The sequence below is a fragment of the Vidua macroura genome, chromosome 1 (genome assembly GCF_024509145.1).
Source record: "Vidua macroura isolate BioBank_ID:100142 chromosome 1, ASM2450914v1, whole genome shotgun sequence".
Lineage (NCBI taxonomy): Eukaryota > Metazoa > Chordata > Aves > Passeriformes > Viduidae > Vidua > Vidua macroura.
In genome coordinates this window covers 100,098,321-100,124,249 of record NC_071571.1, presented here as the reverse complement: position 1 = coordinate 100,124,249, position 25,929 = coordinate 100,098,321, and the positions used below count along the sequence as shown (strand labels likewise).

Here is a 25,929-nt window from a genome sequence, read left to right as displayed (position 1 = left end):
ATTACCATATTTGTATTCTAATGTCTTATTTCTGTTTTCAAGGACAGAAAAAAAGTAAAAGCATTAATTTTTGATTATTGAAGGTACATAAATTCTGTTGCTGCCTTTCTTGTTTCACTTACCCTCTTTCCTTTCTTTCTGTGATATAAGGGATAGTGCATGCATGCATTGTCTGGTCATAATGACTAACTAACTAACTAAAAAAAAAAAAAAAAACAGTCCTGAAATAATTAATAGAAGTATGTACGATGGTATAAGAAGGGAAAATATTCATATTACTATAAATATATATATTTCTACATCTATGTATGCGTTTCATTCAAGAAAATTACATGCTCAAGAAACAGTACTTCACTGTATGTGTGTTAATACTGTGCAAACAGAAATTATTTCATGTATAGTGAGGAAGTAATTTGAGAAGAAGAATGAGTGAAGGTTCTTGAAGGTTCTGTTTCTGCAAGCTGCTACACATACATAAACTTTTCAAGCCCATGGACATCTGCTAGCTCAGAGCTATTCTTCTATGAAGTATGCTGGAAACTTTGGTATTTGTTTGCCATGCTACATTTTTAAAGCCTGAACACATTCGTAGAAGCCATATGTGGGGAATGCAGCAAGGAAGCATCCTTGAAACAAATTTATTATACTGCTGAAATAGAGTATAGTGACTTTAAGGGAATTTTGTCTTACAGCTTCAGTGATTCTTGGCAACAAAATAAATTAAACCACTGGACCAGCAAATCCATCGCTTTAGTATATAACAGCAAGTTGTTTTATGCACTATGAATAGATATGGATCATGTGGAAATGCTGTTGGCACGTGTGGAAGTGAACTTAGGCCCTTTCCTGGAGAAGAAGTAAGACCCAAAATAGAGCTAGTAAGAGTAAACATTCAGGAATTTGTAAATAAATAGAGTTTCACTGCAGTGGTATTTACACATGATTTAATTGTATTAGGCACTTGTATAAATGAGATTTGAGTCATTGGTTTCTTTAACCAAAAATTAAATTTATTTGAGTAAAAACCAGCTGTTTTTGTATAAAAAGTAAGTCAGATGGCAAATCCATTCTATGTTGGTTTGTCAATGATGCTGGTTTTTTACTGACATGTTTAGAATGAGTAGTCCTAGGAATACTGATAGACTGTGAGTAGTGTGGGGAAGAAAAAAAGCACCACCACTACCACCAACACCAAAAAAAAAAGAGAAAACAACTGAACTAGAAAACCCACACAATGTTGAATATTGAAAATCTCTGTGAGGATTTCAGTGTGCATGTTGTCTGCAAACAGTGCGGTCTGTTTCCATTCTAGGAAGCCGATTTCTGAAAAGTTTGAAGCCAGTGCATGAGGGGAAAGCAGGTCTCCTATTTTCCAGTTCTTGTTACAAACATGTTATGTTATCTATAGGCTCTTGGTGGTGCTACAATACAGTATTGCTGTCCCCCCCATCCCCAATAAATATTATGCAATTAGTACATGATGATGCACAGTATGCAGATGGTTTTTACCTCCCAAAGCTGCCAAACTGTCTTTTTAAGAGAGTGAATGACAAATAGTCATTCTGGGGAGTGACATGTCATGATGATGGCCCATTAAAACTCCTCAAGAATACTCAGCCAGCTACATATGCCCACTCAGCTCCATCCACAGCAGCAGCTGCTTCTGAGTTCCTCCTGTAGCTGCAGTAAACTTAATGGTCTGGCTGCACAATTCCCTGTCGCCACAGGGCATTTTGTGTTCTTATTAAAACTGGGGAGTGGAAAAGGCACAGTTTTGTGACTACAGCAGCTGCAGAGACTGGAAAAGGACCAGAAAAGGGAAGGGTACGTGTGTGTGTATGCACATGTGTACAGGTACATACAGGCACTTAAATGTGTGTATAGATATACAATCTCTGGCTATGTAAAGAGCTACATTATATGAGTATACACGAGGAGAGAGAACACTACAGACACAGCTGAGTATTATTAAGAGAAAAAATATAGAAATGTGACATGGATGATCTTATCACATCAAGTTTTCAGTATTTCCTATTAATTATTCAACTCACTAGCCTTTAGATAACAGTATCAGTTATTTCTACGGGAACTATTCTTCTGAACTTTGTCTTCAGCCTAGAAGCCTTAAGGGCTTACTTAGATGCTAACTGGAATATTGTGAAGTGAAAATTTTAGAATTCTAGTACTTCTAATTTGAATTTTGTTTGAATAATAGCCATCAAGGATATGAAGTTTCACTGCTCCCTTTCCTCTTTAACCCCCATTTTAGAAAGGCTGGCAAAATTAAATATTCACTTCACTTCATGTGGCTGAGGTGATAAGATTATTATCCTCCTGAAGCACTGATCCACCACTTAAAAGTATAAGGGCTGTATAAGGGCTTTAACTAAACTCTTCCATCAGTATCTCTGAACATTTTATTTTGGAAACAATACAGAGGAAGGAGGGAATAGTAAAACCTTACTGCTTATTCCAAGTTTGATGATGGAAGAGCATAAGTAAATTAATACAAATTCTTACTATTTTAGTTTCTTAGGCACAGAAACATACATTCTGTAACAGAAAAGAAGGAGTTAAAAAACTGCATTAACAGCAGAAATAAGGATTGTTTAAGGTTTTTTAAAGAAAAATACCTAGTTCATTCAAAGTCAGCTGACAGTTATGCTACGCTCCCTGCCCATTAATCATGTTTATTTTGTTTTCTCCTCTGGTTTCAGGACTTGAAAACCAATGGCAATTTAAATTTCAATTTTTATTTTTGTTTTTTTACCTCCTTAATTTTTTTGTTTTTAATGCACTTGGAGTAGTGGTATTGCACATCCTCAGTAAAATGACACTTGACCAGATTCAGGTAATCATCTTTTTAAATTGTTGTTGCATTAAGCAGTGTATGAAAAGAAGATGCTTATAAAGTTATACAACATTACTCTGAAATACTATTCTTGCACTTCAGATGTATCCATGTTCTCATTCACTTTGGCTTTTGGTTCCTGAATATTTTTACCTTTTATTTGTTTATTTATTTTAATTTTTTCCTCCCTTTCCTGTTAAACATTTGTATTTATTTTACCTCATCCTCTCCTTTCTTATTAATGACTGAATACCTTGATTGTAGATGAAGATTTACTCTCACTGGTTTTATGTACTGGCAAATATGAAGGTCTTGGAGGTTCAAATTACACCAAATGTCATACATTTTGATTGTAGGAGGACTGTTATGGACTATAATCTGTGGGATGAAAACTGATACTTCCAAAGGGATGTGCCTCAGTTTTACCTTGAATCTGAAATGTGTTCATTTGATAGGTAATTTCTGATGACTTCATTGCACTTGTGGTGATCCTGGGCAGTTATATATCTGCCTTGTGGTCATTCATAAGACCCTAGTATTACCTGTGTCAAAACAAAATATGATTCAGAGGCAGTCTGAGTTCAGGCAGCCTGTAGGGTCAGTGCTGAAGGTGAAGAGATCTCTGAAATGTCCTGGACCTTAATTATCTCAGAAGTTCTTAGGTCTTTGATCAGCTCTGAGCACTCCAGACACTGTTTTGGATATTTTAAATCAAGTCAGAAGAGAAGTCTTGTCTTGGCTGACCAGATTTTTAGTAACCCAGTCACCAACTTCTTGTGTTAGATAAATATAACATGGTTATAATGTGGTCTGCAGCATGAGACCTTGATATATTCCCTCGTGACTGTTTCTGCACTTGCCTGACAAAGAGCAAGTCCAAAGGCAACAAAACAGTGCATGAAATTGCCTGTACATCAATGTGGCAAATTGTGCCACAGTGACACCGTTGTCTGTGCTGGTTCCCTACTATGCTGACAACATTGCTGAGACAAGGAAACTCTGGCAGCATTACAAGCATATTCCTTCTGTTCAAACTTTAATTAAACATGCTGGAGTTTTGGGTATAGCCATTTATATTGACTTGAACTCTTGTCTTCAGTATTATCTGTTATGCTGAAAGTACAGAATGTAGACGAGCTTATTTCTTTCTGAGCCTAGGCCTAAGCTATAGTTTTACATAAATTAATAAAACCAAAAGCAAACAAAAGCCCTCCAGGAGCTCCTTTATCACTTTCTCAACATTTCTTGGAGAATGGACTTTTATAAGAAAATCATTACCTACTGAATAATACTTTCACTGGTGCCTGGGTATGAAGTCAATTATATGAATCACAGGCCTTTGCTGACATCAATAAAATGTTGAGGAATCTTTTTCTTTCCCTCATGACTTCTGTAATCAGACTGAAAGATAAATTTAAAAAGATGTTTTAGGCTGTTGATACTGAAATATGGTTTCAGTTTAAAAGAATAATAGTTTCATGGCTCCCTCTGAGAGCAATGATCCTATTAGTAACTAATGTGTTTGTGAAGTCCTTAGACGTTGCAGAAACGTGGTATGTGTGCACATTAGATTTTACTGAAATGTTAACTACACTGTCTAGGTTGAATTTTGAATATTAGTTACTATTTGCATTGAAATTGTTCCAAAGCACCAGCACTGAACCCTTAGTTATCCTGATAGTTGAGAGATATAGTGTTACATAAAAAAAAAAAAAAAAAAAAAAAAAGAAAAAGAAAAGGAGATAAAACCCCTATAAATATCTAGTACTTTATGAGTCATCACAAAACACATATTAACAATGGTAATCTAAGGGGAAAGAGGATTTGAAAACTTTGTATGTATAACCATAGTAAATATTGACTCCAAGAACAGCAATTTTAAGAATCTGACTGTTGTGATGACCAAAATTAATATAAATGGAAAAATTATGGTTTTGTTTCAAATCACCAGCTTTTTTTAGCCTTTTAGAAATTATACATTTAATCTTTATATATCCTTTTTAAATCTTCCCGGAAAGGATGAAGGGGAGAAGGTGGCATGAAGAAAAGATTATTCTTCCCACAATCTGTTCTTAGTTGTTTTGTGATAGTAAATTATGGTTATAAAATGGACAAGAAGATTGTTTCTGGCTTGGAGTTCTTTTTTTCCTTTTTTGTGGTTGTTTTTGATTCTTAATGCCTCCTTGCATTTTGTGAGGAGGCAGGAAAAAGCTTCAGTTGTGCCAGTTCCATATCACCAATAACAATGGATGCTGCACAGAGCATGAGGAGAAGGCAGTTTTCATTCCTCTCCTCTCTTTCTAGCTACTTTCATAGAGAGAAAGGAAGGGATACAGACAAGGCAAATCCTCCTTAAGAAAACTTTTCAGTTCTGCAAAGGAGGGTACATTTCCTATGGTCTCAGAGAGCAATGAAGCTAGATTGTATTGAAGCATCTAATGTTTCCCCTGTCCATCTCTTTCTCTCCATTGCTTCTGTTATTCTGCTAATGTCAAAAAACCATCAGCTCCTCATGTTCTCCCTTCGATTTTCTTCTTCACCAATAATCTATAAACTTTGTAATGAATCATTAACCATGCTGGCACAGAGAGAAGCAAAAGCAGATAGAGCTTTAGGGAAGAGAAATCGGACAAGAGAGGCATATGAACATTGCACCTGCTTCAAAGGAGCTTGAACTGAAAATCGGAAAAAGAGCAAACCTCCCGTTCAGACATACACGAGACGAGTAGTGGACAGATAAGCTGCTTTTAGTACTTTAAATGCTTTTAATAATGCAGTGCAGTATCTCTCCTTACTGAGAAAAATAAGTCTCCTTCTCTATTGGAAATACTGCTTTAGTACTTTAATGGCAAGTGATGCAAAAGGATATCATCTTTGGTTTTACAGATCTTAACATAGGCAGTATCTAGAAACTGTTGAGCATTGGGAATTTTGAAAAAAGTGTTTTATTTAGGTTTCCCTAGACTAATCACCAGCCTGAAAGTCCACATAGACATAAGTGTGTTAGGGGACACCCTAGACTAAGCTATATTGCTGTAGGGCCAAAAAAACATGAGGAAAAAATTGAGCTTTTTAAAAGAGTTATGGTAATAGCACCTTTGCTCTTTAGTGAAGCTGACTGCTTCCTTCTCGCACACATATCCAAGCAAGTATTTTCTAAAACTGAGAGCCTAAAGAGATTAAGTGCTTTTTTTACCTTGAGTTCAGAGTCAACAGATGACACTCAATAAATTATCTTCTAAAGAACAAGAAAAAGTGCACTTTTTATGTGCATTGTCCCCCTGCCTCAACAAGGCTTATGTGACTTTTATTATTAGATCTATTTGCTCTCTGCTAACTTTCCTAGCACATCAAAAGTTATCCTCCTGGCAAAAAATACATCATCTCTCTCTAGAGGATTGTTGCTTCCCTTTCCTCTTCTCATGTGCTCTTGTACATGCAGGGATCACACAAACCCAGAACTCTTAGAATCTTCATGTCAAATGTATGCAGTATATAACAAAAAAAGCTATAGGATCAGCTTATAAGATTGTGAATCTTATACTGCAAATAATCCTAGTTGAAAGGGAAGGCAAACTGGAGAGTCACCATCATAGGTATTGTGTGGAGGTGGCAATGGATGAAATTAATTGCAAGGATACAACTGTCTCTATCATTCCTCTTTCTGAAAACACGGTGTTTTGTTTGCAATATCTATGGCAAACTGATTCTGAAAGAAGAATTGTCAGGAATTACCCAGAATAGAACCAGATGATATTTAGCCAGTGAATCCTTGAATCCTCCATGTCTCTTGAAACACGGATTGGAAAGTAACTTTGTCTTGAGCCTCTCTACTTCTAAAGTCATAGTCCCCATGTGCAGCTATGGGTTGAGCTGCAGTTCTGTCTCCTACAAGAATGGCCCTGTAGAAAGTGGAAGGAGTGAAAGACAAGCTAGCAGATGGCACGGCCATAGATGCTTTCTGGAACCTTCCTGCAAAGTACTACTGTCCTGAGGACTAATATAATTCTATATAATTGTTGCCAAATTAATAACAAGAACAAATAAAAATCCAGGGTCTTATTATTTAATCTCTTTCTTGTATTAAAAAGGGGGCAAAGAATGCCCCAAAACAACAACAAAAGCAAACGAGAAAACCTGACAACAACAAAAAATATACAAAGTGTTTTCTAAAGCCAACATTATGTGGAAAATTGTACTTCTCACTTCCTACAATGTTAAATTAAATAGCTGGAACCCCAGGTAGTTTGCAGTCATGTTTGTTAGTAGCAGAGCTGTGAATATGATACATAACATTCTAATTCAAAAATTTTGTTCATAGTTACAAAGCATTGATGCTCTGCATTTAATGACTTTGAAGATCACTGTATGGAAGAATTATATCGTGTGAAACTGGAATATAGGTGACATGAAAACTGCATCAAAATTCTCAATATTTTCAGCAAAGTACTTTTTTATTTTTTGCATTGTTCTCTTGTACTGTACTTTTAAGTTTTCTCAGATCTCCTCTAAAAAGCATATAAAAGTGTTGAAAGAAAATCTCTTTAGAGTGCTTTATACTGAATTGATTGTTCCATAGTGCCAAAGATAAACTTAATCTTGAGCTATATCACCTTCCTGGGGTTAAGTAGGTAGAGAATGGTACATTACTAATTTGAGCATGGGCCAGCACAGTTTTTAAATGCTTATTAGAACAAAGTTTTAATAAAAGATGCAAAGAAGTTTGCATTTCCAGAGCCTTAACCTTGGAATAACAAAGGTCCTCACTAATCACTTTACTAATCCATGTGGTAGCAGTTTTCTTACCAAGGCATCGCTCCAAAAAGTGGCTTCTGCTCAGCATTTCACTCCAGGTCACCAGCCACTGTAGTAAAATCCATGAGATTTATGCACCTCAAAGTGGAACTCCTTAAAGAACAATGTGTTGTTAATCAGTAAGCCACTGAGTGAGCAAATGGGAAATGCTGAAGCTACAGAATTTCTCCTTTCCCTGGGATATGAAAGCCTTGCTCAGTGCATCTTCAAGGATTTACTGGACTCTCCCCTGAAGGTCTCTTTTTTTATTTTTTTCAAAGTTATTTACTCAGGATAGGGCTGGGTGTAAATACAGGGTAAAAGGTAGGCTGTGCAGCCCTGCAGTTTGAGACCACTGTAGTGTGCTAATGGGCTCAGCTCCATCCCCATGGGACAGAGCTGTGCTGCTCTCAGTAACTGAGATATGGAAACTTTCCTTTCTCTGCTTGAAGAGATTTACTTGTACATCTCTAACATTAGAAAACTGCTCTACATGATGAAATGCTGGTGTCCTCTGCTTTTCTCTCATCCTAAAGTATGCCAGAAAAGGTGGCAGGGAGAATGTGAGAGTCTCAGCCACCACAGAAAGACCAGCTACAATATGGGGTATGGAGAAAACAGAATCACTTAAGAAAGACAAAGGCATTGAATCTTTTTATCCCATAACCTCAGTTCTTGTGTAACGTGATGTTCAGCATTTCAGTCTAGACTATAGGCTATGTAGGGAAACACACACAGTTCCTCTGTAGCACACAGGAGACTTATGCACCCTGAAGTAGGTATTAGAGAAAGAAAAGTGGAAGGAAAAAAAAGGTCAAACAAAATCAAAGACCAGTGAGACAGATTCTTACTTGCACAGGCCACTGCTCCTCTGTGGGGAAGATGGATTCTTCTTCCAGTTAAGTTTGAAAAAGCATTGAAAAGCCCAGCTGTCAGATGTGTGAGTTGAACAGAGGTATGGTTTGTTCAATAGACCCACCCATTGGGACTGAGGAATACTCAGTGTTGTGGATCTCAAAAGAGCCTGAATGTGAGATACATTTTACCTTGGCTTGCTCACGGTGTCTGCATTGTTTATCCCTGAGTGTGCAGAGAAGCAGGGCTTTAAATGTTTGGGGAACTCCACCAAAGAAATCTTAGGCTTGTTTAGGTGTCTCTGGATTTAGGCAGCAGCAGAATAAGGATAAACCATATTTCAAAATAATGTAGCTAATCTGATTTAGATACCCTAATCCAGTCCAAAGCTCCGCATTCCATTTCTGTCTTAAAAGAGAGGAATGCACTGTAATTGCATAAGTATGAGATATCCAAACAGTGTAAGTGAAATAATGTGTAAGAAATAGGCAGCTTTTTATCCAGATGAAAAATTCAAAACTGAGCATGAATACTACCCTGCTGAAATAGGAAAAGATTTTGCAGCTGTGCTAAGTCATGCCCAAGATAACAATTTTCTGCATGTATTTGGGAAGTGAATACTGTCACAGTGATACTCCTAACAGAAAGAAAAAAAAGTTAGTGATGGAAATTGTGATGATCATGATGATGACAGTGGACGTACCTCCAAACTCAAGATAACATGGAATTAGGACAGGAACAAAGAAGATATGAGATAGAAAATCCAAGCATATTTAACATTGTCTTCAGCTCTTTACAAATTAATCCACTTTTAACAAGCAATAAAGTACTTTAAATTTTACTGATATTCTTTTCCCCTGTACAGTATTAAATATATCATATGTGCATGTTATGATAACATGATATCCAGATCAATTACACTCTTGATGCAAGTTTGAGAAATATGTAAGAGGTGTTTAAGTCCATGCTCTATAACAGGAAGATGAAATTCAGTGAACATAAAAGAGCTAGAAAACCTGTGGAATACTGCTCTGTAAATTAAAATACCTTGAGTGATGAGGAAAAAATTATTTTTGTGAACTTGTCTTGCCTTTCTAATGGAAGATACATTTTGAGGTATTCAAGTATATTTCTTGTATGCCTACTACAAGTAGTGCCAGGAAACTGCACCTGGCTTTTCAAGCACACTGCTGTGTGCTTCAAAAGTGCCAAGACACCTTGATCTTTATCAGAGTCTTCATTTTTCTGTAATTAGATAATGAAAAGAAAGACATGGAAGTGAAGAATTGAAGTTACAGGCTCATCAGTTAGTAGTGAGCAATTTATCAACCAGTACATTTTACCTCATTTTATAGAATCATAGAATATCCTGAGCTGGAAGGGACCCATCAGGATAATCAAGTCCAACCCATGGCCCTGCACAGGAAACCACAAGAATCACACCAACTGCCTGACAGCATTGTCCAAATGCTTCTTGAACTCTGTCCGGCTTGGTGCTGTGACCACTTTCCTGGGGAACCTGCTCCAGTGCCCAAGCACCCTCTTGTTGAAAAACTTTCCTGCTATCCCCGGACTTAGCTTCACGCCATTCTCTTGAATTCTGTCACTGCTCATGAGAGAATACATAAATACACACAAGAGCAAACACACACTGACATGAAGTTTATACTGCCATTTGTTTGAAGGATTATAAGCTGAAGTGAACAATGTGGTTACATTCAGATAGGAATAAAGTCACGGTTATGATCATATGTGTGCATGTGTTTGTCCATGTGAAAATCTGGCATGAGAAAAGTGAGATTGTTTGCAGGAAAGAATGATGGTTTTGTGCTTAAAGGAGCAAATTTACAGATTCTAATGGTCCCTCACATGCTGTGTGTGATAAACATTCAGCTTATATTTCCAGGAACAATAAAATTTCATGTACTACTGCTCAACATAGGAATTATTTTTACATATCTCCATGCCACTGCCTCTCTTGTAAGTTAATCTCATCTCTCATCAATTTTTCACCAGCTTCACTCTGATGTTGATAAAGGAGATGGTTCCATCAAATACATCTTGTCAGGCGAAGGGGCAAGTTCCATTTTCATTATTGATGAGAACACGGGGGATATTCATGCTACAAAGAGGCTGGATCGAGAAGAGCAGGCCTACTACACGCTCCGAGCACAAGCACTAGATAGGCTGACTAATAAACCCGTGGAGCCAGAGTCTGAGTTCGTCATTAAGATTCAGGACATCAATGACAATGAACCAAAATTTCTGGATGGTCCCTACACTGCTGGAGTTCCTGAGATGTCTCCTGTGGGTAAGTGCAAAATACACTGTTGGTGTTGTGGGAAATTTGTTCCTATTGCCTTTTTAAAAGTTTCATTATTTTTTACTGTTTCACACTAAGCTACTTAATTATCTATGAGGCACCTGCAACAGTTAGATATTTCAAGACTAAACTGGAAATAACAAGCTAGATTAAGTATTTACCCTTTCAAAAATGTTGTGAAACTCAAATAGCTATGCAAGGATTCAGATAACCATTTTATGGTGCACTTCTCATTCCAGGCCCAGAGGCTTTGTTTTATAATTCCCATTAACAGTAATAAGTTTCACACCTATGCTATGATATTCAGAGGTTATAATTTATAATTTCATTCAGATAAGGTCTGTTCATAACAAAGTCTTCAAATTCCTGCTAGTGAATAGCATAACCTTTTTTGTAAGTTTTGTACATTTTAGCAATAGTTTATTGGATATTTATTTCTTACACTGAAATTCCATTTTCTGGGGAATATAGTCAAGCAGCAGGAACCAGGATACAACTTGAGATAGTTCAAAGTTCTATTGAAATCAGAGAAGAATGTGTTTTAGAGGCTTCAGACCCTGTGTTGGAAACTAAGAATGCTGATTTTTCCTGATTTTGAATTAGGGAAGAATTTCAAAATCAAATCCACTATCTCTTCATTATAAAGTGACCAAATGCTCATCCATTGTCAGGTGCCACTGTTCCTTTGAAAGCTGACTCTTTCAGACCAGATTAAGTCTTGGCCTGGAGATGTTTTGGTAAATGTTACTTTAAGATGAAATTGTAAATGCAAGCACAAAAAACCCCAAACAAACAAACAAACAAAAAACAAACAAAGAAAACAAAAAAGAAAAAAACAAACCAAAACAAAATATCTTACTTTACTGCAAATATGTATATGGGAAGGCTCACTTCAGCTTGAGAGAGTTCTGTGGTGATTGAAATAAAGATTTTCTTTGCTTAACTGATTTTAAACCATATTAAAATGTGGTAGCCTTACAGTAAGACTGCATATAAAATTTGCTGTAGTTTCCTCAGTATGATCTCCTGTGTTTTTGAATGTTAAACAATGCATCTAAATTGGAGCTAGAGAGAAAAAGAATCTTCCCTAGCTAAGTGTCCTGCAGCAATCAGTAGCAAACATTGCTTATATATGTGAAACTCAGTTTAGGAGTCAATAGAAGATAAGTAAAGCATTGCTAATGAGTTTTCTATACATTTATTTTACTAAGCAGTGAACATAGACGCTATTTCTCATTGATACTTGGCATTTGCTCATTGTCACTCAAGCACTATGTGGATGGCTGAAGAGACAATATTAGCCTTGGAAGAAAGACAGACACCATAGCTTTTGCAGAGTAACAGGGAGGAGATGAAGTTGCTGGGATCTTTTTACTTCTGAACTTTGAAAAAATCTAGACAACAGATAATCGAAGACTGTAAAACCTAAATATTCCACTTCAAAAATATGTTGTGTTAAAATACATCTTTTTTTCCTTAAATATGTTGCCCTTTTACTTTAGAATAAGATTATTTCAGTAAAATGCAGCATTCAGCAACTATTAGGTTTTTTTTCCACTTTTGTCTTATGGCCTGAAAAGAAATTATCTCCATATTTCACTTTTGCATTTATCACCTCTGTCTTTTCTTGCACTGGCATATTGATGTACAGACAACTACTACAGATATATGAGGTTTACCTACACGTACAAATCCATGCCTCTACTCCTTCCTATGCTCCATTTGTTCCAAAAATATATTGGAAATCAATCTATGGGGAGTGCACTGTGTGCAGTGGAGAATGTAAGGACTATTTTTCAAAATGAGCTGCTTTGCATATCTTGTTGAATCTTTACATCATAAAGGAGTAAAATAAATTTTCTCCCATATGGACTATACAACACCAAATGTATTTTCAATTCAGGTAAGTATTATGCAAAATTATTCAATGAGACTTGTGCACTCTACGAAATTTGTGTCAACTAAGGGTGGTTTCAGATCCATGAACTTCCTGAAACTGCATTTTTAAACATCTTCATGGTTAGTATTACACACCTACCAAATACTGCATTGTTACAGAGTTAAGGATTAACTTGAAATTCCTTTGTCAGACTTTGTTGCACTTTGTCACATTTTGTCTTACATAGTTAGAGCAATTCATACTTTATTCATATAACATAATTTTTAATTAATCACCTAGAGCATCCATGAAATATTAAGGAGATACAAAGTATCTCTCTCTTATTTTGTTTAAAATTGTATCCATGACAAGGATTTTTAATTGGATATTAAAGGAAATTAAAGAGATCAAAGGATTATAAACCCAAATTAACTATAAAGCTAAGAATACTATAACCTTTAACCTACAGGCTGGTTATGCAAGTATAATGGTTCTGTATTTTTGACAAATATTTTTGGACATTATCTAAGGCTAATTGAAGTCAATCTCTTCTTTTATTTGAAATGACTTCAGGTCAGGTTTAAATTATATTTGGGTCAGGCCCAATTATATTGATTATCCTGAACAGAGTAAATATCTCGATGGCTTATAAATCTATTCATGGCAAAACCCCCAAAGACATGGCTTATCTGAAAATCATAAGGATTTGGTTTTGTCATTTTTTTTAAGTGTGTCTGGTACTTAAAAAACTGAGCAGCATTATATTTCAAACAAAAGGATACTGGTCTGTTTGAGTTATAACCAAGGGAAGTAGGGATGAGAATTCCAATGCCCAACATAGTTTTGGTTTGTTTAATCCTCTCTTCTCTCCAGCCATATCAACAGCTTTGCTTGTTACCCAGCACAACAAATATATCTCTTGCCATTTATTACCCCTGACTGAGATGGATTGAAATATCTGAATTATATAACAAAGTAAAGAAAGCAAAAGCACTGTATCAGGCTTACATCTTTGATACAGTGTGTTGTGGGCTTTGAGAGCCTGCATGAAGTGTCTTTCTCCAAGCACAAGCCACCTCTGCTTCCCTTTGTCTGATCTTGCTGCTTAGCTGGAGCCATTCTTGAGTTTTTTCACCAAGTGAAGGCAACATAACGAGGCTGTGGGAGGGGAGGGAGGAGCTCAACAGGGTTCTGACTCTCCCTTTTCACACTCCTGGAGGGGAAAGGCTGTGGAAGCAATGCTGCATCAGCTGTGGGTAAGACCTGGTGGTGGAAGCATAGAAATACCACAAGGTACCAAGCAGAACCAGTCTGGATTGTTGTATGGAAGGATTATGCACGAGATCTGGATAACTTGATAGTAAAGGTGTTTAATGTTTTTAGTAGCAGCTGATATCATGTAGAGATGTGGTGCCATCATGGAATTGTATGTTAGACATAGTACACATCGTTAACTGATATAAATTAATACTTTTAATAATTGACTGCCTTAAAGCTCTATTTTCAATTTAATGTGGCTAAAATTAAATTGATAAGAGTTTGTGCAGTTTAAAAATTATGTATTTGTTAAATTATTCTAGTTTTAGAAACCAGTTTTATTTTGAATGATCTCACCAATATTAAAATAGAAGTCACAGAATCATTTCTCATAAAACATTATTTCAAAATTTGCATAAAATATCCTGTAAGTTACTAGCAAAAAGCTAGTAACTTTTTTTCTAAAAAGCTCTGTAGAGGTTTCTAAAATAATACACTTAGAGATTCAAAATGGATACCTTTGAAGGATCTCCAACTCAATTTTCAGCAATCAGTTTAGCTTTTTCTCTTCCTATCATCGAAAAGGTTAATCTCTTCAGTGTCAGGAACATTGTTGAGCCTTGGCTAAATTTAAGTACAAATAGCATTCTAAATACAAGGTCATCTCTGCAAATATCCTCCCATCCTTTTACCTTAATATCAGAGTTAATAGGTCAAGTTCTAAGATTACTGTAATTTAGTAATCTCTATCAATGTCTAATAAATATTATGTTACAAATTATCTTAAAAATTCTGGAAAATAAAATCAAAAATCTGTACCAGTCACACAGAATTAAGTCTGTAACTAACTATTATCAAGAAAAGAATTACATGAAACACTTTGATAAGCAGCACAGATTTTTTCACAGCACTTGCTACAATTGCTGAAAAAGTTTATGATGTTGCTTCATGTAGAATTCCTTTTAATGAACAGATTCCAAGTTTTGTTAAAAAGACATAACTGTAGAGAAAGATAATTTTAGAGCAATCCATACTTAAAAGAGAAAGCTATTTTTAAAATAAAATATGCACGTTTATTTTTTCAATCCATACAAAGTACACAAACTGTAAGTAATATTTTAAGTTATAGTTGCAAAGCCACAGTTTATATTAAGACATTAATGAAAGTTTGGGGTAGGGTCAGTGTCCTGTCTACACTTGCACTCCAGGGCTCTGAACAATGATGACTAAACAAGATTTATTGGTTGGAGTAAAGGTGTGGTACCATTTGTTGACTTTCCCTGTTACCTGTAAGTCCTAACCTTGGATGCAGGTATGACAGCTGACTGTCTCTGCTAGAGGGTAAGGCAAAGCGTTCATGGACACAAGGAAGACAATTTCAGTGCAGGAGCACAAACTCTTTTAAGATGTTGTACTTGGAACTACGATGCAACTACCCATTTTTCCTCACACTTTTAGATTTATTTACTATCTGTAAGTATCCCAACAACTTTATGATTTAGGTTTTTTTAAAAGGGAAGTAAGTATTTTAGTTTGACATCAATCCATTGCAGAAAGATTAGGACAGCAATTATCATACATGGCAATTATCATACTCTGAAGGAATTCCTGTTCTTCAAGAGCAATCTGCTTCTTCTGGAAAAAAATCTCTGTAAATCCTCAAATACAGATATTTCTGTGCATTTTGTTTCCTTGGAACAGATTTCCTACACATAGGACTTTTCACATAATTAGAATACCTTCTGTTATCTTGCATATTCTTGAAAAAAATGTTGTGCAGAAATCTCCCTCTCAGCATGGGGCTCCAAAAGCTCTTTTTTTTCTGTGTGTGTGCAATTAATAAAGAAATAATGACAATATCATGGGTTTTAGATCTTTCCCCCAGTGATGTTTAGAAGAAATTGATTATCACAGAAGGACTGGAAAAGTATCATTATTTTTTAGTTACTGATTACATTTAAATGTAATTATCGCAGAAAGATTTGATGTTAGAATTTCTACTTAAAAACCACCCTTTTCTGTAGTATTCATGTGTTTTAGGAGGGAGACAATCAAATTGAGATAATGACTTTATTTGTCTCCTGGAATGTAGAGGGTTTGTTTACTACATCAATAGATTTTTACAGCAAACAAGCACTTCTAAACTTGCAGCATTTAGAAAATGTCTGTGCTGAGATTGCAGAGCTTGTAATTTCTTTGATCTTGTATTGGTCTGGGGCCCTTGAAGGCAGCAAGAACAGGGGGAAAGACATAACTGTGTGAGAAGTTTATAAGCACTTTTGCCAATATTTGCAGACATTGTAAGCTTCATTGGCAGGACTTAGTGACTTTGTAAATGTGGTAAGCCTGGCTTTCACAAAGAACACGGGATGTCAAACAATCATTATGATACCATTGTTCTCAAAAGCTGGATAGACTTTGGCAAGTTTAAAATAGGTCCCTGTATGAAATTACATTATAGAGTAATCTGTAAAATCAGTTTGACATAATGAATCAAAGCTCTTAGTTACTGGTGAACAGAAAATGGATGTATTTTAAGTCTCATAACTGATAAATGACTTGATGGATTAACTAGCAATTTTCTTTTTACTTAACAGTTGCATGCAAAATTTCAGGTTGGGAAGAACCTTTTCCCTGTCCAAAAATATTAGACAGGTCACAAGACAGAAAAATTGCATTTAAATAGAATTGCAACCATACTACTTTGTCATGGATACTTCAGGAATCGAGATCAAGAATGTGGGCTAACTAGGCCATAACCTCAGTAAATTTGTTTTACAAATGATCATTTCTGGTCAGAATTCTTAAAATGAGGAACTATCCTTTGCAGTCTGCTCCATTTTATGGAGGGCTGCACTTAATAATTTCTCCAAACTTTCAACCTAGTCCCAAGCTCCATTTAGATGTTCTACTTAACAGAGAATGGAAAAGATAAGGAAAATGGATGGGTGATGTACTATGTAAAATAAAAAGAAATTCAGAGCTTTCTCCCATTTCCTGAAAGAAAAACTTTACATTTCCACATAAAACTGACCAGAATACTATTTATGTTAAGTTCACCCTGGACACTTGCTGTTGCACTTTGTTCTTAAAAAGTGATTTCAAGGCTTGCTGGTCTCATTTTCACATGTCAAAAACATGTCCTTTCAGAAAGTGAACATTGTGTTTAACAAATGCTTTTCTCTAATCATGTGTCTAAATAAAGTCTATGAAGCAATTTGATCTTCTCTTGAAGACCTTTACTGGACACCTGCCAAATTGATACAATATTAATTTGCAATCTCACCTCCAAATGAGTCCCTGGGCTGTTCAATGGAAGGTCTGAATGTTACAGACAATCTGCCAGTGAGAAAAAATAATCTTTTCTGTCTATCAAAGGATGGTGACCACGGCCAAGGCCCTGGCTCCCAAGTGTTATTTTATTCTGCTCTCAGCACACACGATGAAAGCTGTTGTCTAGAACAAAACAAATGGGAACTGACATGCAGAACATAATGAATAAGAGCTGGATGTAGAATGAGGTCCTCACAAAGCATAACCTTCTCATTAGCCAGTTAGAAATTTCTTTCTTATTCCTGTTAAAATAGACTTTTTTTTCATTTTAAAAAATGAAATCTATTTAAAATAGATTTTTTTCATACAGTTTTTTTTTCTCAAGGAATCTTTACACAATAGATTACCACAATTGATACTGCAGGTATATTGAAGGAAATTAGTATTGCAGATTATTGAGGGAAATTACTGCTTCTTAAAGGAATTTAGAGACAACTTTAACCAGGTTTTCTCTGAGCTGAGAAAGAAACTCTTCAGCCATCTCCTTATGAAGCAGTAAATAATTTTATAGACTAACAATAATTTTGTGTATATTTATCAAAATTTGTAAAAAATATATATGTATGTATGTTTGAATTTCTAATGAGTCATTACAATTTCAGCAAGCAGACTTCTCTTAAAAGGAAAACTGCTACTACTGTATTTCATATGCAAACAGACTTCAGGCTTCATCATCATTACAGAAATTTTGCTGACATATCCTCCACCAAGCAAAGGCAGAGATAGAGAGGAGGAGCTAATGAGTGAGATGGTTTTTGCTGCTGTGAGTCAATGCTTGTGACTGAGAAAATGGAATTCTGTAATAGCTGATACTATTCATTTACAAATAGAACCTGATACACTAAACAGAGTCAGCATGGAAATGATGAACAGTTGTTAAAAACCCACCTCACACTGTTCCAGACATGTACTGGCACAGCATATAGAGTAAGTGTAGTTCAGATTTTTCTATCTTTCATGTGCAACAGTCCCTCAAACATTTTACAGGTACCTCTGTGGTTCAAGTGACAGCCACTGATGCGGATGATCCTACTTACGGCAACAGTGCTCGAGTGGTTTACAGCATATTGCAAGGACAGCCTTACTTCTCTGTGGAGCCCAAAACAGGTAAATTTACATAAACCAATTGCAATAATGCTGAGAAAAAGAGGAAAAAGTTAAAACTTGCTAGGAACTTATTAATATGACCTCTTGTTTAATTGAATAAGTTTGGGTTTTGTTGATCTTTTAATCTCATATTCTGTAGAATAGATTATGAAAGCCACATGTCTGAGCTATGTAATAAAAAAACTTTGCTGGAATAGAATTTATTGTCTTTTCAATCTACCAGCTACTTGGTCTGCTGCCCATTGTCATCTCTCTTTTCAGTGAAAATTTCAAAATTCATTGAACATTTTTTCAGATTTCAGAAATATGTAAATGTCACATATCTGGGTTCCATAAGAATAGATTTAAGACTCAGTTACTCTCTATTCTACATTCTAATTTTCTACTTTTCCAACTGAAGTTTTGTTGTGGGAAAGGAATCCCTTCTTTATTAATTTGAAGAAGAAAGCACTGTGCTTCTTTTGCATATGAGATAAAATATTTTGCTGCCACTCTGAAAGCATATTGCTGGTGAAACTTTATGTATACAATTTTCTTGAAATTTTGTGAACATTTTTAAGCCACAACCAAATGCAACCTTTAATCCTCTGTTAGTTTAAGAAATATTACCCTTCCTGCTGGATCATTTTATAATGCAGGAAAGTAGGTTCTTGCTCTGCTCATTTCAGTTTAGTGCTTGAGCCTTCATTTACACCTGCAAGGAGAAGAATTATAATCTTCATTCTGTATATAACCAATCTGAGACAAAAGAGAAAAAAAAAAAATCCACCTTTTAATCATAAACAATCTGTGATGTGAATCAGACCTGAGTCCCAATATTGTGACCAAAGAGTCACACTCTATTTAGCAACATCTAAATTTGTAGAAATAACTAGCATAATTATGTCCATATTGCAAGAGATCCATGCTCAGCAGGGATATATAGCACTGTCCTTTTCCCTCCAATGAGTATGTTTCATAGTGGTTTTCTCTCTGTTTCTCTTTCTCCCTCTCCATGTGTGCATATGTACCATATATGTTGTGATGATGGCTGCAGGCAGCCCTTGAACAATAATATGTTAGTTTCTGCTAAATAAAAATCTTGATGAATTCAGACTGAATTGTTTGCGTACATTTTCATCACTTTGATGTGATACTCAAATTTCCTGTGTGCATGACAGTTTGCTTCCAAATGATTGGGTAACTTTGCCTGGTAATTTAACTATGACAGAAAAACAAGCATGCCAGGAAAAGCAAGGTAGAAACAATAACACTATTAAATTATATATTAATTGTATTTTTACACATCTTGTAAAATGGGTGAAATAGTGCCAGGCAGTCTGTTGTTGAAATAAATGTTTCAACCCAAAAGTGATAAATGGCAAGTCCAACATTCATAAGGGAAAAAAGAAATAAAACTCTAAGCAAACATTCAACAAATAGCAGATGAAGAGATGTGTCCCAGTGTGCTTCTTCTTTATTTAGTTTATATTTCTTTTACTGCTGACACTAAGTGCTGGAGGAGCAAACGGCTGCCTCTCTGAAAATCAGGGTTAGCAGCTGTATTATGTACTGTCCATGAAATATTCATAAAATCATCATATTTTGAGACGGCATATTTATTTTTTGATGTATAACAGAGCTGAAAGAATGAAACAGGGAATTTTCTTCTAGTTTTCATTTCATGTCAATTAGTAACAAATTAATTAATTATGCAGATCATCAAATGGACATAACAAAAACTACTTCAGATATTTAAGTGTTTCATTACTAAATTAAAAAAATTTCTTAATTATGCTAATGATTTAGAAGTGGATATTGGTAAACCCAGTATATGGCAAAATAAGATAATTACATATATCTGCAAAGTGTGTCATGTTATCAGTATTGGTAGGAGTGAATGTCTTGAATGAGTATCCAAAAGATAGTGAAATTAATCTTGACCTTAGAATTTTAAAAATGAATGCAGAATATTCTGCTCTTCCTAGCTCTAAAAAGAGTGGGAAATCAAATAAAGAAGATTACATCTTCCAGGGAAGGAAGCGTTACCCAAGACACTTTGAAGACTAGTTCAGGAAGAAGATACTTGAAAAACACAATCATTTACTGCATTACTCAGTAAATAAAAATTAGTGGATTTGGTGACCATTTAAAATAAGGTTACGGTATGTCAGCGCAACTCCTAGTCAAACCCTGTTATATTAGTGTTGGAATTAATTCATTCCACTCTTGATGCAATCACTGATCCACTGTTATGTTTTAAAGGCAAACTCAGCTTTTACAGCAGCATATTTTTGCTTGTGTGATCCTTGACACCTTGTCTTTCTGCAGGTGTTATCAAGACTGCCCTTCCGAATATGGACAGAGAAGCCAAGGACCAGTACCTGTTAGTTATCCAAGCAAAGGACATGGTTGGGCAGAATGGGGGATTGTCAGGGACTACATCTGTAACTGTCACCCTGACTGATGTTAATGACAACCCGCCCCGCTTTCCACGCAGTAAGTTACTTTGTAAATAAGTGACTTGTAATATTATTCCTAAACACTGGCATTTTCTTTACACACTGTGCTATTTCTAAACAGAAAGTGCTTATTTTCCATGTCAAGTTCTTTGTTAAACTCTGACTGCAAGACTATATTATTATTATTATTATTATTATTATTATTATTATTATTATTATTATTATTCAAATAATAATAATAATTGTTGTTCTTTGTCTAATAATTATTGGTTTTCTTTGTCTCATGCATACCAGATTAGTTGAAATGGTGTACAGCAAAAGGGACATTTATGAATGCATTTTACTTCCTCTCTATGAATAAATAAGCAACAAAATATATCCTAACAGATATTTAAGTCTTGCCAGTTAGGCTTCAGGATTCTTTAATTTTACCCTTAATCCTTTGTATTCCTTTGATATTGTCATGTGCTTACAGTATTTCCTAAAGAGTTAAATACCAAAGAGCTGGGAAGTCACCTTTCCTCCATTTGATTTCTTTGACCAAGGTGGCTCTCATTTTAACCTAAAGAAAGGAGCACACAGTAGTATGCTCGAACCAGAAGAGCTCAGTTTATTAATAGAGTTCTGTCTGGGGTGCTTTTTTACTAATAAAACAAAAAATTGCATGGTAACATAGAGAGTAATGTGAAGGATATATTCATGTTGGCTCCAGCCTCACCTCCAACGATAGAAAAAATATATCTGTACATAATAGATTTCTTGTTATTTCAAGCCACCAACTGCTTGAAATAATAATAAAATAACTGAAGTTGTTTTTGAAGGTGAGGGTGTTATTGGATACAGAATGCACTCTGATAGCCTTTTGACAGCATATATATCATTTTGTGCTTGAATAAAAAAAGCTAGAATTCTCAAGATGGTACACTTACTGTTAAAGGAATTAATATATATTAGTTTCTAATGATATTCCAATTGTAAGCTGCCTAATCAAGATATAAAGCTATAGAATAATAAGTCTTTATATTGATATTATTTTACTTACATTTATTTCCTCTTTTCTGGTAAACAAAGTAAAAATGCATTATCAGGGACTCACGTCATGATTTGCATTTAAGTTTTGAGTTTTATTTTTGCATCTTTACCTTGTACTTTTGTTGTCATATGAAGAAGTTATGCCTGTTGTACCTAGATTCTATCACAAATGAAACCTAACAAAAAGGGCAATTCTATTTCAAAACTGAAAAATATATTCTTGTAGCCCGAGTAGGTGTTCAGGCACATGATTTAAAGGAAGGTAGATTTAAGAAAGCTAGATTTCTTTTTTTTTGGCTTTCAGTCCCAGAAGACTCTGAATTCTTTAAAATTTTGAATTTTGTAGGATCATATCAGTATAATGTCCCAGAGTCTTTGCCAGTGGCTTCTGTGGTGGCCAGAATAAAAGCTGCAGATGCAGATGTTGGACCTAATGCTGAAATGGAGTACAAGATTGTGGATGGTGATGGTTTGGGAGTATTCAAGGTTTCTGTTGACAAAGACACCCAGGAGGGAATCATAACTATTCAGAAGGTGAGTCTGATTTTACCCCCTGATTCTGTTTAGAACTCTTCAAGATGGGGACAGGTAATGAGAGTATGAGCCTTTGTTCCTAAGTGCCTTGTCTGCTGTAAAAGTTTCCATTGGTATATTGACAATATACCATCTTGACTTGACTGTGTGATTATTATCATCTTGACTTGACTGTGTGATTATGAGGTTTTTAATGACTTATACTGAAAAATATTCTGCATTTTCTTTGACAAGACCTTGTATTTTTGTGAGGTGGATGTTTTAAAGCACAGCATTTGAATGGGAATCTAAACTTTAGTCTCATTTGTCTTTGTATTAAATAGTAGAAAGTGTGAAAATATATCTTGCAGCAAAAATGGAAACTCCAAATAAAAAATAGATCCTGAAATTAACTTTAAAAATAATTATCTGGATGTCTATAGCTGAGGTGATACTATTCAGAAAGGACACATTATTAATTTAAAATTATGCAACAGCAAAAGTAGTAGATTTACAAGATAATGTATTATTAAATGTAATAATGTATTATTAAAAATATTATTTAAAAAAACTGAAAAATTAAATAAGTATTTTTTCTTCATAGCTTTCTACATGTGCAGCTAGAAAACGTTATGAAATTGAAAAATCATGTTGATATAAAATTATTAAAAGTAAGCTTTCTTACATTGCTGCAACACATTTTAGACTACCCTTTTAAAAAGTAAAAATGTGATGAAATATTTTTCAAGAAAATATAAAATTTTTGAACAATAAAAGAAATACAACACCTTAGGAGAACCTCTCATATAATTTCTTAATCTTAATTTGTGAATGCTTGGCAAGGTCCCTGTGACCTTTGTTATGCAAGGGGTGGTATTTCACAGCCTGGGCTTCCCACCCAGAGCTCAACCTGCAGCTCCCACTGCAGCTGCTTACCCAGCTACCTACACTGCATGGATTCCTCAACAATTTAATATCCTTAATGTGTGGAAATGATTTGGCATTTTGGAATACATGTACCTATGTTTCCAAGAAAGGACCTATGTTTGTACTTAATATTATTCCACAACATATTTTTCTTCCTATATATTCTTTAATCTTTGTAAACTATATATTCTTTAATCTTTGTAAACTTCACCTATCAGCTGGGGGGAGCTTTTTTGTCTTGTCTTGTTGGAGTTTTTTTTCCCTTCTCTGATGTATCAGTTTCTTCTTCAAGCAATATAAAGCTTAAGTTATAGTTCTCCTTTGAAAGAAGTTAAGAGTGCAAGATGTTGCAAATCAAAGGGCTAACTTTCTGATGTCCTTAACACCTGTTGAGAGCTGGTAATCATCAAGAGATGTCACAACAAATGAAGTATGTTCACCCTTGAAGTATGTGTAATGTGAATCTTTTTTCAAGGAAAAAACATCCATCTTAGGCTTCTTACAAAATGTACTTCTGCTTAGTACATTTGAAATACGAGTGATGAAAAGTTAGTAGTCTTTTTGTTCAACAGCCAAATTCAGTGTGGCTTCTTCAGTTTGCTCATTTAAAGTTTTTGGGCAATGATTTGGGAGAAATGTGCCTGTCCTAGATACAGAACATTTACCAGTGCCACAATGAGCAACACTGAATCAGTCAGGATCTTCAGTGATCTAATATGAGAACTAGTGAGTTCATTTCCATTTTTTCTTTTTTTTTTTTTTTTATGATTTTGTAATCATGGTATTTATTCCTCGAATATCCTGATTTCAGTGCTATACAGTGGACCAAATAATTGACATTTATTATTTCTATAATAATTTTAGCTAGGGAGCTGAACTGGACTTTTCAATACTGAATATTTGTCCAGAGAAGTGCTCTATGAAATAGCTGTTAGACTACATTAAAAAGGTACAAATATTTGACCTGATCAAATGGTCTAATCTGTTATTTAATTTTTGTACCTACATACTTCTATATTTTGACACAAGACTTAAGACTTCTTAAATTGTTAAATTTGACTTGTTAAATTTTCTCTAATTTTCCTACAATTTTTGACTTCTTTTCCTCTGTATGGTAGGTAGTCCTTGGCTAGTGCAAGGTGCCCACCAAACTAGTCTATCATCCCCTTTTCAGCAGGACAGTGTGAGAAAATAAGATGGAGAAAACCTTGTGGTTCAAGATAAGAGCAATTTATGAAAGCAAAACTGAAGGTCACATGCATGCCAAGCAAAACGAAAAAACAGAAGATTTTATTCCTTATGGAGATGCCTGGCCACTTCCTGGGAAGCAGGGCTTCAGTTCAGGTTGCATTTGCTTCAGAAGGCAAAGGTTGTAAATAATGAATGCTCACTCCCCCATTCCAACCCTCGCCTTTCTCTTAGGTTTTATATCTGAGCAGACACCCTGTGGCATGGAATATCTCTTTGGTCCATTTGGGTCTACTGTTCTGGCTGTGCCTCCTCCCAAGATCTTGCCCATCTGTGTGGGAAATGTTGGAGAGACAGCACTGATGCTGTGCCAGCACTGCTTGGCAGTAGCCAGAAACTGGCATATTGTCAATACCTTTCCAGCTACCAATGCAAAGCACAGCACTGTTCTGCTGTGGGGAAAATTGACTGCCCTTCACCCAAACCCGACACATTCTGACATACCCAAAGGTGATTCCTCACAGTGAGGGCCACCCTCAAACCTCAGGATGTCCTTAGCTTTTCATTTTGACTCCAGGGAACCTTGTGCTTTGCCCAGTGCTGAAAGACCCTCCCTGCCAGCCTTGTTGAGAGCATTGTCTAGGATAGAAGTGAGGAGCTGAGGCACAGTGCCTAACAGGCAACTGCACTGTCTTCTGGACAATAAATTGAATTAAAGACCATTATTAATAACTGCGTATGCAGGTTAAGTAGGTTTCAATCATTGAGCCTTACCTGCCAGATCACTATGGAGTGATCTTTCTCCTTTTCATGCCCTAAAATCAGCTGAGGTATTGAGAAACAGCTCAGCCTCAAAATGCAAGCCTATCCTTTTCAAATTCTGATTATTGATATGCTTAGATGTCATGTCTGTGTACACATCAGGCAGTAAAATGCCAAGGCAAAGACTAATGAAAAGGCACGCTTTGGTTCTAAATGCAAATGGGTGCTTTAGTTTTGTGTACTTCTGCTGCAATTGTACATAAAGCTCAGCAGGCTGGGCATGAAAATCACCGGCAGTAACTGAGCAGCTGAAGGCACTTCTCCATTCATTTTTGTGCTGGGTGTTGGAGAAAGTTTGGCACCTGGTTATCCGAGTTCCACACACAAGCTGAGGATTTTGCATTCTGTTTTTAGAAGTATAACCACTTCAAGACAACTTCGAAAGTTGACTTCCTCACTCAAAACTAACACTTCTTTTAACACATAAGTAGCATTAAATTTTAAAAAAAGAGAGTTTTTGTAAGAAAGAAAAGAAAATTGCAGGAAGACAAGTGAGATTTAAGAATTCACCATGTAAAGATAGATTTTTATATTCTTTTTTATTTTTATTCCACAACACTCATTTTATGGAATATTAAAGAAAAATGCCCAGGGATGAGCAAAAATT

At 35.5% G+C, this 25,929-nt stretch overlaps 1 protein-coding gene across 3 annotated transcripts in view; it reads left to right on the top strand.

Moving 5' to 3' along the window:
• Positions 1 to 25,929, top strand: part of LOC128814074 (cadherin-7) — a 72,088-nt gene that overhangs the window by 19,756 nt on the left and 26,403 nt on the right. For 2 of the 3 annotated variants that reach the window (XM_053989647.1, XM_053989652.1), the window contains exons 2-5: positions 10,517 to 10,811; positions 18,280 to 18,399; positions 20,710 to 20,877; positions 22,219 to 22,406. In XM_053989647.1, the coding sequence (XP_053845622.1) occupies positions 10,517 to 10,811; positions 18,280 to 18,399; positions 20,710 to 20,877; positions 22,219 to 22,406 (771 nt within the window). The remainder of the gene's footprint in view (positions 1 to 10,516; positions 10,812 to 18,279; positions 18,400 to 20,709; positions 20,878 to 22,218; positions 22,407 to 25,929) is intronic. The other variant, XM_053989662.1, reaches the window with a different exon arrangement.